At 40.0% G+C, this 17,152-nt stretch overlaps 1 protein-coding gene across 1 annotated transcript in view; it reads right to left on the bottom strand.

The window, feature by feature from the left end:
- Window positions 1-5,676: 5,676 nt before the first annotated feature.
- LOC121283511 (WSC domain-containing protein 1-like) overlaps window positions 5,677-17,152 on the bottom strand; it is an 87,325-nt gene continuing 75,849 nt past the window's right edge. Inside the window, exons 5-8 of the mRNA XM_041198178.1 lie at window positions 11,202-11,376; window positions 8,066-8,230; window positions 6,739-6,939; window positions 5,677-6,029 (exon numbers count right to left, since the gene is read on the bottom strand). Coding sequence (XP_041054112.1) covers window positions 5,677-6,029; window positions 6,739-6,939; window positions 8,066-8,230; window positions 11,202-11,376 — 894 coding nt within the window. The remainder of the gene's footprint in view (window positions 6,030-6,738; window positions 6,940-8,065; window positions 8,231-11,201; window positions 11,377-17,152) is intronic.

Raw genomic sequence — 17,152 nt, 5'->3', positions numbered from 1 at the left:
ATACTCGTTTTCAGATGTGGTGTCCAGAACTGAATGCAAAACTTTAAATGTGGTCTACTGAGAGCTTTACAGATTAGTAATGTAATTTACAGAGCTTTTATGTGGCCCTTTGCTAATAAGCTCCTTGGGGAAAGCTGCATGCTGTTCTGGTAAAAATTAACTTGACCTGTGACTTTTAAGGCCACAAAGTGGGAAAGCATTCCAAACAAGCACATTAAATGGTCAATTAGTAGATAACTGCAGTTAATAAGGGAAGTTGAGATTATTTAATCCAGGGTTGGCAATCTAGTGAGGGACTGACAGCAGTGGGAATCCACAATATGGGGGCAGGGGGATAACCCACAATAGCAGGACGTTCATAAGAAACGATCTTCATAAGCAGTGGTAGATCTACAAAGATAGCAGCGGGACTTGATCTGCACAGAAGGCCTAAATGGTGGGGGGAAGTTGACAATGGATGAAATGACAACAGGAAGCTGAAAAGGGTGAGCAAGACAACAGGAAAAACATCATTAACTGAGGGAAGGGATTCACAACGGGAGGGAAACGGCTGAGCTACGACAATAATCAGAATTTACCAACCTATTCATGCCAAATAAAAGTTATAATAATTGTTAGAATCTTTACGGAAAGGCCTAACATTTTCAAGTGGCCACTCACTTTCCAGATTGGGTACTTTATTGGGTATTTGGGTACTTTACACATTTGCCTGGAATCCTCTCTACATTTTAATGTGTTTAATATCTTTATATTTGTATTCCAGAGCAATAACGTGAAAGATGTAAGATATTTACACGCACATGTTAAGTGCTTTGTGCACCTTTTTCCAAATATACTCACGTTTAGGTTCCAGCTACTTGTTTGGTCAATTTGTAACAGAGATTAGTTTCATTACAGCTGTCATCAATGGAACTGCACAATAAGCCAATAGAAGAATTCTCTCTGCTCACAAGGCACTCCACCTAATAGTCTGGCCAATCATGGATAAGTCTCAGAAAGTTAAAAGGGTTCAAATGATTGAAACTGAACTCAAGTCCTTTGTTTGTAGCTCAACACTCGGGCCCTAAAGGCACTGGGCTGACAGGTTTATAACCCAAAGTAGTTTCTAGTTGGAAATGGTCTTACTCTCAAAATTGTGCAATTTTGGTAATCACTGCTGACCCTAATGTTACATTAATGTTCTTAATCCTACCAGAAATCATTGGAATTATGAACAAAGCACTGACCACTCAAGGGACCTTAACGTTATTTTGCTTTCAGTAATCCCTGATGGAATGGATGTTATGATGGTAAAAAATAGTATTATCTTTCAATTCTTGTTCTTGACATTTCATTAATTCAGTAGATTTGTTGGTATGCCCCTACCTAAATCCTGATTAGGAGAGTGATGTTAGCATTTTAAAAAGAAACACATTATCATCTGTATTTAATATTTATGCAATAAACCAGGATATAAAACTTAATCGGAATTTACAATCATTGGTTCTTCTTTCATTCCAGTCATTAGAATGTACACAAGATTACATCTGTATAAGAATGACAACATAGCTGTCAAAACAAGAATATTTAGTTTATAAAAGATAATGTGCAACTAATGCAGGGTGGGTGGAAAAGCAGTTAAGCCTTTTGATACTAAATCTATAGGATATGATACAGACTCTGGTCTTGCATTCACCTCACTGCATAATACTATATGTCCCTTAATGTTTATACCCAATACAGCTCAGATGCTGTACAAGTAATCCATATATAATAATGCAGGAGATTGCTTTTTCTATAAAGAAATATTTGAGGCTACTGAGATCAGGAGTTTCGAAAGTATGCCGCTCGGCAGCGCTTCCCTAGCCTTTTCTACATGAAAACGTAGCCCGCTGGATGCACGGTGCTTTTTCAATCATTAATTGGAGAGGTTAGTGTTGGCTTTCTAAATAAAAACAACTAATTTCTGAGCTTTGATACTATTTCAGTTAGTGTTACCATACTCCAATTTAAAAAAAATTCTATTTGTTAATTTTCTGGCATCATGACGGCAGCTAATTAATAGAAAAAAAGAGGAAACAGTTCAATTAAAAAACAATGTGCAAGATTGCATATTGTATAACCACCTTTTAGGGGTGAGATTCAGTTCAACTTTAGAGCAAAGCATTATGGCCATTATGAACTGACATCCTGCTTTACTGCCCTCCTGATGTTCTTCTCCATGAACTGCTAATTTGCTACCTGCCATTCTGCATTACTGCTTCTTCATTTCAACCACCTCATTCTTAACTTGAGTACTAGCCCACTTTGCCAATATCTGATCTGTATGAAAATAACTGATCTCAATAACCTTTGCTGTCCAAGTGGATGATTGAATGCTTTCTTTTCGTAATTCATTCTTGGGATGTGGGCATCACTGGTAAAGCTGGTATTTATTGCTCATCCCTGGTTGCCCTTTAGAAGCTTGTGGCCGTTCTACAGTCCATGTGGTGAAGGTACTGCCATGGTGCTTTTGCAGAGGGATTTTGATCCACTGATGACAAAGGAGCAGCAACACATGGCCAAATCAAGATAACGTGGTCCGAAGAAGAGCCACATTGGACTCAAAAGGTTAACTCTGTTTCTCCCTCCTCAGATGCTGCTAGGCCTGCTGAGTTTTTCCAGCAGGTTCTGTTTTAATTTCAAGATAAAATGCAACTTGGAGGAGAATAAGGAGGTGGTGATATCTCTATTTACTTGCTGACCTTCACCTTCTAGGTGAAACAAGCTTTGGTTTGGGAGGCGCTGTCGAAGAAGCCTTGGCAAGTTGCTGCAGTGCATCTTGTTGATGATACGCACTTCAACCACGGTCTGCCAACGATGGAGGTGGAGGGAGTGGATGTTTAAGTTGGGGAATGGGCTGCCGATCACACCATCTACTCCATTCAGCCCCAGCACACTGGTAGCCATGTACAAAAAATATTAAAATAATACAACTGAGATCGGGATCAGAAAATGATTATTACATTGGAAGCCAAAACCTTACCCTTGTGTTACGTGGAACTAACTTAATATTTTTCATGGAATTTAATCGTGCTCATAGTACTCTGCAAAATCTTGAGTTGATGGGAGCTAAGCCCTCAACCTTGGTGAGTAGCTTCAAGCCACAATCAGCAAACAAGTGGCTATATAGTGATGGAGGGAATAACCGTTCAACTTTCTTTGGGGTTATGATCCAGGGGCCCATTTGAACTCTTCTGAAGTAATTGCTCATTTTAAACAAATAAACTCAGAACCAGGAAGGATATGATGGGGTGGATTTTTAACTTCTCTGAACCAGGCCAGTTTTCTGCCTGGGGGGCAAGTTGAAAACCAGCCTCAATTTGCATCCTTTCTTCAGAAAGTAGGAGGACAAAAGCTCTTCAGAAGGAGCAGCTACAGGTCTCCACCAAAATAAGTTTGTTTTGCTATTCTACAGGAGCGACTGCTTGGTTAATTAGGTAAACAAATGCGAGGATTAATACTATTTACGTTTATAATCATAAAATTCAAAGAACATCATTATAGTGACTCACTTGCAAATTGGAATTCATAAAAGCAGAGAAGCATATTAAAATATGTTTGGCCAGTTTCCATATCATAAATTGTATCATACTAATAGCACCATGCAGCTGAATAAGAGTCCAGGCAATGCCAGCACAAGAAATTGTTTGAACTTATTCAACCAGCACTTGAGAACTAACTGACCAGAATGACCAAGCTGTGCAATGCACTGTTGCTCCTATGGAGTCTTAAAATTTTTGAAAAAGCTCCCCTAATGGCTCAGTGAGTTATCAAGTGAGTTTCTGACCTATAGCAACCTAGATGAAGATCCAAAAGGTAACTTGATCTTTTCAAAGTTTAATGATATTATTCTTTTAATTTTAGTAAAATGCCAACAGGATCTACAACAACTTGTGTTTACCTGTCTCTTTCAACTTAGAAAGTTGGTCATAGTTTTAAAGGGTGCTTGTGTAGGTGGGGGTGAATGCAGCACGGTGGAGAGAGTTAGAGTGGGCTTGAGATGACGGAAGGCTTTCCCGCTGATGATAGGGTGGATCCAGCAGGGAACAATCGGCAGACAAGATTTGGAAGGGCAGAGGACTGGAGTAGAATGACAGGAACATTTGAATATGAAGTCAAGAGTTTTCACGGCAATACACTGAAGGTTGGGAAGCCAAGAGAGAACTGCAAGTGAAGGGGTGATGGTGAATGGGATTTTCAGGCAGTTGAATTCTGGGCAAGTTGGAGTTTATGGAGGATAAAACTTGAGTTGTCTGTAAGGAGGATGAATCCAGTCAATGTTTTTCTAATTTTAAAATATCACTGGACTCTGTTAACAGCGAACAGAACATGTACAGAGCACCATTTTGCCAAGTGGAATCAGCAGTGCATTCAATGCCTTTGTAAATCCAAGTTACTGCTGCCAGTCTGGTAACCACAGTTTTAAGACAACATTAGATTGGTACCAACAAAAAAAAAATACTGCTGCCTATATTTTGCACCAACTGGTTAAGTACTTGTATCTAACCTACTAACTGTTGGGAATATCCAAGTAAACCAGTGGGATTGTGGCCACTTTAAGACAAGTAATGACAAAGAGTTTTATCTACTACTTGATGCAATCCTGATAATAGCACTAAATCCAGACATGCTGGGTAGGCTTGTCTTATTTGTTGCTGCAGAGTGGTCACATGTTTAAATTATTCACTGAAACTAAAGAGGGAAATATGTTAAAATGCTGAAATTATTTTTCAATCGAATGCCAAATATTTTTGAAAAGGTCATTTATATGTTTGGTTTAAGGCAAATAGTTGAGTTGGAGATGTGTCTGCTGATCTAGTTTAGAAAATAAATGAGAAAAGGGCGTGAAGAAAAATATGCTTAATACTAAAGTAAATTTGGATTTTTCAAATATTACATCAGCCTAGAAATTACTCTGATGCTAGTGTCTAAGTGTTGAACACAATTGCATGATATTCCTCTGTCCACTATTTTAAAATACCTCCATTAAAATAGCAGGCAGAAGAACAACATACAGATGCATTCTTATGTCAAACAGCAATTTCTAATCTTGAAGGCTTTACCCAGTAATTTTTATTTCACTGAGATCTGCTAGTATTTTCACAGTAAAACAATCAGTGAAACCTTTTCAAGCAAATCTCCACGAGATAGTCCTTGAAACACAGAGGTCAGCAGTTCTTCTCTCATTTACACTTTAACTTACATTTATAATGCAACGGTCAATGTTAGCACAATCATCTTATGGGGATGTCTGAATGAATTGTTGAAAATATTTCTACATTCCTTAAAAAAAATGAATTGTATTCTACTGTAAACAGGCCACAAATTCTTTCTGACTCCGGTCTTATCTTGTGGGGAAACATCCTGGAATGGAAAGAGTTAAAGGACATCTAACTGTGCTATAAAAAATTCCAGAGACACATGACAACAAGACTTAGGTCAAAGTACCTTGCGTCATGAAATCCAATTGAATAAGACACACTTTTCCTTGACTCAAGATCCCTGTCCTCTGCAGCATGAGGTTATTGATCTATTCTTGTTACAACACCCTAATCTTTACCCTCTTTTCTGATCTTCTGATGCTGTTATCATCTTCACACTACCGTAGGAATGCAGGCTTGAAGTGGTGATACATTGTTTACCTCTTTAGCTATATCATCTGGGCAGATACTCCTCAGGTAGTCCTGTGAGATTTTTCACTTTGAGAGCCTGATCCACCATCTCTATATAACTATTAATTACACTTTTCATTTCAAGTGTAAATGGATCAAAATCTTTCTGCCTCAGACCAGATCGTTTGAAGTTTCCGTCCTTTTGAGTTTCGACACACAGCAGTCTGTCATCGGACACAGTGACATTCAGGAATTCCACCATGCGCTTCAGCTGAAGCAAGAGATTTCTCTTCAAGTCTTCATAGTGAACCACCAGTACTCGATTACAATATTTCAACCAATCCAAAGTATGGGAGGCCCACCAGGAGGCATAAGTGTTGACAAATTCTGGCCATTCTGCAGAGAAAAAGTTTAAACTTTGTTCAGTAATTTTGCATATCAGAGTACAGAGCTGCAGTAGTAAAGACAGAAAATGTTGGAAAAACTCAGTAGGTCTGGCAGCATCTGACGAAGAGTCATACAGACTCGAAACGTTAACTATGGCCAGGATATTGAGGTCGGCGAACGGGGTGGGGGGTGCCGCTCATCCACGCATAAAATGATGCGGGATGATGTTGAGTGGAACTCCCGATGTCACCCCACATCATTTCAATTTTCAGGTCGGTGGGGGTGCAGCCGAATCAGCTGTGTGCCCAGCGACCTGTCAACAGCCAATTGAGGCCATTTAAAAACTAATTGAACTAGTTAATGGACCTGTCTGTCCAACCTTAAGTTTGGACAGACAGCATTCTTAACAAGGTAGGTTACTTTCTCGATGGCCTTAATAGGCCTTTGACAGTTCAGTGGGCGCCCCTCGCCGAACACAATACGGAAACGACGTGGAGGTGCCCGCCCGATGTCATCTCGTGTCATTTTATGTATCGGAATATCGGGCCCGCCCCAGCACGCTGACGGTAATATTCTGGCCAACGAAATCTATCAAAGTGACTGGGTAATCACTGACATGACAAGCACCGGGTCTGTAAAATTTAACAGCTGAACATCACCCTCTATGCTCTTTTGTGGAAAGCCATTCGGTTGTTAGAACGGGATCTGCCCTTTTTACCTTTGCTCTTCCAGTGGCGTTCCGATGCATATCCCAGATGACCAGCACGCTTTCTATTAAACTCTGCCATCAAAGCCTTGTAAGGGTTCCTGACCAACAAGATGGCTGCATCAAAGGTTTCTATTTCTCTTTTCCCACTCTCATGAGTTTTTATACAGATAGTCCGGCCACTTTTCCAGTAGTCCTTTTCCCCTTTGAAACCTAACAATGAGAAATAAGTTAACAATGCCAACTGAGCATTGGACAGCACCATCACACATTCCTAACAATGTATGCAGTTTATTCAAACGCAAATGAGATTTTAATTCCTTTGGGAGATGCTGGCATTGTGGTGTCGTCACTGGACTAGTTATCCAGAGACCCAGGCTAATCTCCTGGGAACAAGGGTCCCAGTGCCACCACAGCAGTCGGTGGAATTTGAATTCAACAACCTGGAATTGAAAAGCTAGCACCGGTAATGGTGACCATGAAACCACTGTCGATTGTTATAAAAACCATCTGGTTCACCAATGAGGGAGGGAAGTCTGCCATCCTTACTTGGTCTGGGCTACATGTGACTCCAGACCCACAGCGATGTGGTTGACTCTTAACTGCCCCCTGAAATGGTGTGGCCAGCCACTTGGTCCAAGGGAGATTAGGGATGGGTAACAAATGCTGACACCCACATCCGATGAAAGGATAAAAAAAAAGATTGGGTTCAGGGCTAATGCCACCATAATAGTTTTTTTACATGACAAGTTACAAATATCTTTATGAATAAGATTGTTGCAGTACTAAATTTATTTTGACTGTTAGACATGATCAATCCTGACTGTAAGTCTATTGGGTGCTGTTCATTTTGTAATTCAATGCCAAATGCATCCAAATTTCATAAATTTAAAAACAGAACAGTAGATTGCAAGAAATAATTATACCAAAGATAGTGAAAAACACCAGTTCAAAAGAAGAGAAGGTACTTATTTATTTTAGAAGACATAAACATATAGAATGACTAATTGTTTTATTGGTTCCTAAATCAATTTAAAATCATATCGACACCTGTTATTATATTTCCCTGTAAATGATAAACAGATAAGATGCCAAACGTGTCTTATTCAACTGATGTACTCAGGGATTGACTAATACCTGTATGGTCAGATGTACTACAAATAGAAGTGTCACATCTTGAGTATTGAGGCTTCAGTTATCCAGCGGACACTGAAAAACTCATAAAACGCTATTAAAGGAACATAGGAGCAAACGTAGGCCATACAGTGTGTAAAGATTGGCTCCAATTCTAAACTTTCGCTAATTGGCTTTCTGGGGTAGAACAAAGTAGAACACATACCCTTGTTATAAAGGGTCCCATCAAAATAGTAGCTTCCAGTGTAGAATCCGGTGGCGTGTTCTATCAAGTGCCTTGCCCATGTATTTCCAGCACCTGGAAAGCTGGAGAGAGCAACCATTACCTTGGTTTTTGTAGGCAGGAACTTCCTATCTGTACATCTGGTGTCTAGAAAAGAAGTGGAGGTCTATGAAATCTGTTATAATTCCTGATTTTTTTTTCTCTGATATAGTTTCATTGTAGGCCATTGTAAATCAACTGGATTAAACATTTTAGGTTTGAGAGAGAAAAAAATCTTTTCATTTAATTTGAATGCAATCTGAATGATTTGGAGGAAGATAAGGTTGAAAGTAAATTGCCCTGCACATGGGTAGTGCAGTAATTTGGTCCTATTTATTCCTAAAAATATGCAACCCCGTAAGGACATATTGTGCTCTTGCGTATTCTGTAGATCTTGAGTGAAAGGCTCATAGACATCTACTGCACAGAAGGAAGCCATTCGGCCCATCATGTTCACGCCGGTCAACAAAGGAATGAAAGAAAGGAAATGACAAAATTATTCGTAGTTTTCTCTTTTAGTTAATGACATTTATTTTTAGTCTCCCTGGCAGTCTTTGACGTTGTTCCACTGTGATGTGCAATTGTTATGGATTGATCAATTAAAACGTATTTCTATTTCAGTCTAGTGCGAGTTTCTCTTCTGAACTCTCCTACAGTTTGTTTTGGGATTTTTCTCTGAGTCCGGTTTGAAATTTGGATTTTCAGTTTGGATACCTGCCACTTTGGGATTTAGGATGCCAAAGTCAAAAACAAAGCGACTGTTCATTCCTACTGCCTTTTTCTTTCGATACTCTATCCAAGAACAAAACAATAATCAACACCCATCTCGGACTTACCAAACAGCTCATTTTAAAAAGCAGAAAATGTTCCCTCCTTATTCCCATCTATTTTCTCAGTTTTTTGCTTTTCTATAAATATTCCTACTTTTGCTAATTATAATGAAGAATTAATTCCAGTAGACATGGTGTAATGTTAACAGACCATGAATCATGTTCATGTGCGAATGTTTAATTGTGAGGGATACTTGGCAGGTAAGTGTTCAAATTGAGAAATAAACATTTTAAATCAGCTCAGGACTGAGATTTCTGAGTTTAGCAAAGAGAGAGATATATATGTCTCACCACAGCAGGTAATAATAATGAATAGCACAGAGGAATATATATATAGTGACTGAGGAATCATGAAGTCCTGCACCATATTGGGAATTGAGGATAGGCCGGTCATTTGAAGGATGAGATTGTCAGGTCATGTCCTTCAATCAAACTGCCGTTCCTCAATTTCCTGCTACACTACACACAACCCGTTCATTTCTGCTATTTTATCAGCCTTTAGATTTTGATGGAAAGTCTTACTCCCTCTTTGCTTTCTTGGCTGTTTAATTTCCATCATTGCTTCCATCTGTCAATGGCATCAGGCACTACGCACTCACTCACTGCCGCAGTAGGGGCTTGTCATGCAAGAATGCCCACAATTGTGCCAAAGTATCCTCTTATCACATTCAGAACTGTGGTGCCCAGACAATCAGTACAATGCACTTGGCTGGGATATGATTGAATATGCAATATCTTCATCCAAAGATTAAACTGCAATAGATTGGATTAGAAGGAACATTTTGTGAGGAAGAATGGGGTTTTAATTAATTCCCACTAGGTAGCTTTTTAGGACATTTTATTCCTCTGCACATATATGTTGCTTAGAAAATAAAGAAAGATGCAAAATACTTAAATTCAGAATCAGCATCCAAAGTGATCTGAATCAGACCAATTGGGACTAATGCAGATTAGTGTTTTGGATTCGCTGCTTTTCCTGACCAAGGCAGCAATGTGTTGTCTTTCGCGCAATCCCTGGAGGATCATGTGGTATGACCCCTTCAAACCCAACTGCACAGATTTCTGGTGTGCGAACCATGCTTAAGATGGATTTAAGGTGGATTTTCTATCTAAGTGTGATATGTGCATATCAGTGAGTCAGCATTCTGCCCCTGAAAATGAATAAGGCAATAAGTGACACACAGCATTAGAGTAATTCTGAATATCATCACAAATTGCACCTAAAACAGGAATAAAAGATGAGCTAATGGTAACTACCCCCCGACCCCATCCCCCAATTTCTTCTGAAGACAGCTGGGATATTAAACACTGGCAGGAAATCCATATCCCATTCAGAGGGCCAAGCTATTTAAATGGTCTCAGGCAATGAGTTAGGAGACAATCATAGAAAATTCCAACCAGAGAGTTAAATTAGGGTCCACAGCGGCCTCTCTGTTAATCAGTTTCTAAGCTCAGTACTGACATTTTAAAATAACAGCATTTTTACTATTTTTTTGTGGTTTAGATTTTCCTTAAAATATGTTAAATTGTGGTATATTAATATGTGCTGTATTAATCCTGTACGGATTATTCTTTTAAGATTTTTTATCCCCCCCTCCATTTTACATCCATAGCTAATTCACAGATGGGTATGTGTAAGAAGCAGTAACACAGGGGTGGTTGGTACTTAGGGTTAAACAGCTCTCACTCTTCTGACCAAGGCTCAAATCCAGCATAAACTATTAAGTGAAAGGCTCCTCTTTCTTCTGCCTGTGTCAGGGTGTTACATGGAATGAACTGATTTAAATTCAATCTAAAACCTGGTGAGCATCTCTCCCTAATTTGGCCTCAAATGTTTAATCTTAATCAGAAGGGTCAAATGATGGCTGCTGGGGGAATCGAACCATGTCCTACTGGTGCTCAGTTAGTGGGTGCTCTTCTGAAGCTGGGGAACATTACTGATGGTCCATGAATTTGTAGCTGGAAGCAGTACTATACCTCTGTTCTCAATGACAGGGCTTTGTACTCACGTTGGATAATGTTCCATCCCCTCATATTACAATTGCTTAAAAATTCACATGCACAAACAAAAAAATAATGAAAAAATACTTTAAAAGGACTCAATGGATAAATGCAAAAACCCTGATGATACGCGGTTACATATCTACTAGTTGAATTCAAGAATCTGACTAGAACAAAAAATATAATGTATTTAGGTTTCAAATCAACATGTCACTGTAAAGCCACAGAATGTGATCTTTCAGTTTTACCTTGAACAGGAGTCTGATAGATAACACAATAATTTTCATCTCCCAAGAACTCTGTTGTAGTGTCAGTTGACAGCTTTCCGCAGAGTTGGTCGTTCGCAATGTCATGAAGTGTGAAGTGAGTTGTGGCAAATCCACAGTAACATTCTGTCCTCCTGATGACAACGAGGGGAAACTCCTGTCAAGGAAAATTGCATGAAATTGTGACATGAGCCCCTGATTCTCTTTTTCAGCTGGTACCCTGTGCGATGATGTGTCTGTACTGTCAACGGAGGAAGATTGTTCTTCCTCCTGTCACTAACTGCACACTGAAAAGCAGGTCAATTGCACTGCACTCCACAAATTTCTTTAATCATCAAGGACTTATGCATTGTGCTCTTTTCAGACCTTAGTTTTCAAAGTTGATAAGATTGTTTACACACAATACGGGTATATTTCACTTAAGGAGATCTCTACACATTGTTATAAGGGTCTGCTTTTTAATGATACAATTCCTAATTTTTCTTTTTTCTCGTCGTGGCTGGATTTAAAAGAAAACTGGAACCCTCAGGAGACAATGATGAAACTTGCCCAAACTGTTATAATACATAGGGCGGGGTTTTACCACACCCACCCGCCACTGGGATCTTCCGGTCTCGTCGCAGGTCAATGGACATCTGGCTGGGGTGACACTTTGCCCGCGGCAGGTCGTGCCTGCATTGGGACTGGAAAATCCCCACCATAGTTTTGCATTCCACAAAGTGGGATGAAAAACAGACACTCAAGCCCCAAGGGAGCGTGAAAAATCCCATCCCTTGTCAGCTTCACACCATCTTGTGACTTTTCAAATGTTTCTGAAATGAGACATCAAAATGCAATTACCTGTTCTGAAACAATAACTGCAGCAGCTATGAACTAATAGAATTTCTCTGGAATATAAAGCCAACAAAGTGTTTTAAGGACGGTTTACCAAGCAGGAGAGAGAGAGAGAACAAAAGACAATGCTTGACTGAACAAAGGCTGATGAAGCTGTGGGCCCTCTCTGCCTCTCTCTCTCGGATGTATCGTGCACTGTTTTGTAAAATAATTATCCTGACAAGAGAAATCTACTGCGAACCAAGACCTTTTGGGGATAAAATGTGGAAATCTGCTCCATGCAACTACACCCAGGAAGTTAATGGAACAAAATGGCTGCAATGTGGAATCAGGTGATAGAAACCAGCCAAGGAATAGCTAACCATATACCCCTTTGTTTTATCTTTTGTGAACTGGAAAAATCCTGATGGCCTATCCTCTTTCTCTGCCATCTGTACAGGTGTGTGTGGGCCCAGACGAATGTGTCACATATGAATGGTGGTTATGATTTACATGGGTTTTTTTAGTTCGGGAAATAGTTTCAATAAATTTAGCTTGTTCTTTGTTTAACCAAAGAAAACCTAACTCTTCGCGATCTGAAAGTGTAAATAGTGGGACTCCTACAGAATTGGCAAAGCACATCCTCTCTAAACTCACAAAAAGAAGCCCTGTTACATCAAACCTGGAGTAGGAGAATAGAGGAGTAATTTCACCACTCCTCATGTGGTCATTATAACATTTACATGCTGACTGAAGTCTGAAGAAATCTTTTGCCATAACCCTTAAAAAATATTTAATTTCATAAAACATTTTCCTTTAAGCAAAATATCTTGACAGAATGTGGCTACAAGATCAGGTCAGAGGCTAGTAATCCTGCGATGAGTAACTCACCTCCTCAAAGTCTGCCCACCATCTTCAATGCACAAGCCAGCAGTGTGATGGAATACTCCCCACCTGCCTGGATGAGTGCAGCTCCAACACTCAAGAAGCTTGACACCATCCAGGGCAAAACAGCCCACCCCAACCACAAATATTCACTTCCTCCACTACCAACGCACAGTGGCAGAAGGTGTGTACCATCTACAAGATGCATTGCAGAAATTCACCTTAGGCAGCACCTTCCAAACCCCATGACTGCTAACACCTGGAAGGAGAAGGGCAGCAGACATGTGGGAACACCATCACCTGATAGTTCCCCTCCAAGACACTCTCCATCCTGACTTGGAAATATATCGACATTCCTTCACTGTCGCTGGGTCAAAATCCTGAAACTCCCTTCCTAACACTGTGGGTGTACCTACACCAAATGGGCTGCAGTGGTTCAAGAAGGCAGCTCACCACCGCCTTCTCAAGGGCAATTAGGGATAGGCAATAAATGCTGGCCCAGCCAGCGACGCCCACATCCAATGAACGAATAAAAAAAAAAACCTAAAAATAACTGTTGGCCATATTGGTGGATGATTTCTTATCATTTTTGCATAACATTCCTCTCTCCGTGAGATCACACTACATTAAGTAGCCATGTGCTATATTTGTCCATCCTGAATCAGTAAGCACACATCCATGAGAGGTTTCCTAGTAGTTTGGATTGGTTAGATTCAGGGGTAGATGGTGGCCCAGTGGTAATGTCACTGGACGAGTAAAAAGAGGTCCAAACTAATACTCTGTCAAAACCCACCATGGTGGAACTTACATTCAATTAATAAGATCTGGAATTGAAAGCGAGCCTCAGTAACGGCGACTATGAAACATTCATCAAAAAACCATCTGGATCACTAATGTCCTCTGCTGCTGCTTGTAGCTATTCCTACCAATGGAATGTCACACACGTCATCCTCACACATCCACTGTCGCTCATCTGCAACCACTCTGTGACATCAGTCATCCAACTATGACTAGGTCAACCCCTCACACTGCTGCTCTCTACAAGAGATCTCCATAGCTTTTCAGCTCTCATCACCTGGGCCGAAATTGTCAGGATGGAGAGTGTCTTGGAAGGGAACTCTCAGGTGATAGTGTCTGCTGCCCTTGTCCTTCCAAGTGTTAGCTGTCATGGGTTTGGAAGGTGCTGCCTAAGGTGAGTTTCTGCAATGCATCTTGTAGATGGTCTTTTCTGGATGTCACTCTTTAAGAGATCTTTTTGTTCTTGCAATTTCAAGCACCTCATCATTGGTCTTATTGTCTGACTGTGGAATTTTTAGCATCTACCTGGCATCCACATTTCAAAGGCCTCTACTTCCTTCCGCAACTCATTATTTATTGTCCAGGCTCCTGAGGCATACAGAAAAGTGGATAGAATGTGGCATCTTATGAGTTTCTTCCTCGTTACAAGCTTGAGTTTTCTTGTTGTTAACACCTCCTCCACCTTCACAAAATTAGGTTTGGCTCTCTCTATGCTCCTTCTAATTTTGGCATCACATCTGCCATCTTGTGTTCTCATTTTTCATAAACAGACAAGCTTATCTACTTGCTCCAGTGTGACACCATCCACTTACATCTTCAGTCTAGTTTCTTCTAATGTATTCCTTCTAAATACCATTGTTTTTGTCTTTCTAGTGTTCATACTCAATCCATATTCTGAACTTTTAGATTTTGCTTGATCTACGATATTTTGTAGGGTGCTTTCTGAAACTGCATGTGTCGTCAGTGTACTGCTTCCAATTTTTACCCCTGGGAGTACACAGCCTTGTCACATTCCTCTATTCACTTGAAATGTGTCTGATTGTCCATTTTCTAGCCTGATGCTTGCTATTTGGTCCTAATAGAGGCTTTCTCACATCTTTACTGTCAATGTCACATTTCAACAGCTCGTCTATTAGTATTTAGTGATAAACACAACACTTTTTCATAGTCTATGAGACATATTGATATATATATATATAATATATATGTGTTTTGTTTATTTCTAGGTAGATATTTATCAATGATTGTTCTTAGGTTAAATATTTCTTCTTTTGTTCCTACTCCAAGTCTAAATCCAGACTGCATTTCACAAATTTGTTATTATTTCTTTTTATTAGGATTTTCAAGATCAGTTTAATGACATGACTCATTAAGCTTACAGTCCTAAATTGATTGCACTCCATTGCTTTAGATTTATCAGCTAACTTAATGAATATTGAATGTCTCAAGTCGTTTTGGATGTATCCTTTGGTATATATTTGATCACAAATTTCTGTTATCATTTCTAATTCTGTTTCCCCAAAGGCTTTTAGATGTTCAGTTGTTACTTTATTTATGCCTGGAGCTTTTCCTGTACTCATCAGTTTCAAAGCATTCTTTACCTCTGATATCATAATGTTTGGTCCTCATTTGCCTCTATATCTTGAGGACTCTCTCAATTTGGATTATCATACAATTCCCTTATATATTCTGTCCATCCTTTTGCTACTGCATCCCTTTCAAACAATACTTTACCATCTTTCCCTTTCACTCACCCGATATCTGTTGTTATCCTTTTTTTATCTATCTGCCAAAGATTTCACTTTCTGGCGCTTTGTTTTCATTTTGTGATTTCTCTACAGCTCTAACACTTCAGCACACATCTCATTATACAATTTATCTTTTTCCCACCTACATGGATTCCTTACTGTGCTCTCAATGTCACCATACTCAGGTGTGTTTCTTTTCTTTCCTCTTTCTATCATCATTGCTGGTATCTCATCTGTCATCCACTCCTCGTCTCTTTTCCTTTTCCATTTTAGTAATAATCCCTTTGCAGCATATTGTGTACTCACTTCCATGTTTTTCCATTTGCTTTCTCTTTCTGGTTCTGCTTGCTATGTTTCCTCAGTCTTGGGACATTCATGCTTGTTTTTTTTTTAAACTTTAAGAGTGAATGCCTCTCTGATGTTCTCATCCTTCAACATGTCAGGGACTAAATGGCTGCACATCTTTTGCCTTTTTGATATTTTCAGTCTCTCTTTGTGGCAAAAATTAAGATGAAAGTGATGTGAATTTATGTCCATGCTGGGATTTGTCTGAGCCTTCTTTATACTGTTTCTAAAACGTTGTTTAACCTTCACATAGGCCTGAATTTTTCAGTCGGTGGGCAGGCTTGGCAGGAGTGGGCAGGGGTGGTCACACGATCAGCTCCGTGCCGCCATCTTACATGCGGGGATGGGGCCAATTAAGGCCAGTAATACAGGAGCCGTAGTGCTCAGCACTACCTGTATGGGCGGGGGTGGGGAGGTGGGGGAGGGAGAGTCGGGGCCAGTGCTCTTTCACGCATGTGCCGAGTGTTTCATTCTCCCTGAGGCAGCTCCGTGCCTCAGGGAGATTGAAGCACTTTTGAAATAAATAAATACATTTACTTGGTTTGGAAATTTAATTAAACACATCCCCTCCTGTGACTGTGACCATGAGATAGGACGTGGTTTTATATTTCGGAATTTAAAAAAATTTAAGTGGTAAAAGCTTTAGGAAAACTCATCCCGCTTCTTAAAAAGCATGAAGGCCTCTTGGCCTTTTCGCCTGCCCGCCAACCTTAAGGTTGGACAGGTGATGTAATTAATTAATTTGTTAATGGCCTTAATAGGCCTATCAGCTATTGGCGGATGCACAGCTGACTCCGGCTCGTGCCCGCGAGACAACGCAATGACATCGGGACGCACACCCGCGCGCTGACATTTTTACACGCAGGCGGGTCAGACCCACCCCCGCATGCCAGCCGAAAAATTCAGACCATAACCTATTTGATTTCTATACATACCACCTGGTATTCTCCAAGTGCAAAGTCTCCTTTTTGGTTGTCTAAAGAAGGTCTTTGCCACCATCAGATCTGTTTCTTGACAAAATTGTATCAGTCTCTCTCCTCATTCATTTCTCGATCAAAGACCATTTTCACGGACGCGCATTGCTCATGTTCCTTCACTGATTTTAACATTTAAGCCACCCACCACAATTATCACATCAGGTGATTTAACTTGATCATAACGTTGCAGGATTATGCCTCTAAAATTCCTCTTATTTCCTGCTCACTGTGATTTTGTGTCAGGTCTAAACTTGTCTGACAACCAGATCAAAGGCTTTAGGGAAAGAAATATGCTGTCCTTACCTGGTCTGGTGTATAGACCCACAGCAATGTGCTTGACTCTTAACTGCCCTCTGAAAATGCACAG

This window comes from Carcharodon carcharias, chromosome 10 (assembly GCF_017639515.1).
Source record: "Carcharodon carcharias isolate sCarCar2 chromosome 10, sCarCar2.pri, whole genome shotgun sequence".
In the NCBI taxonomy this organism is placed as follows: domain Eukaryota; kingdom Metazoa; phylum Chordata; class Chondrichthyes; order Lamniformes; family Lamnidae; genus Carcharodon; species Carcharodon carcharias.
Note: the sequence above shows the minus strand (reverse complement) of the source record. Positions and strands in the feature narration are given on the sequence as shown.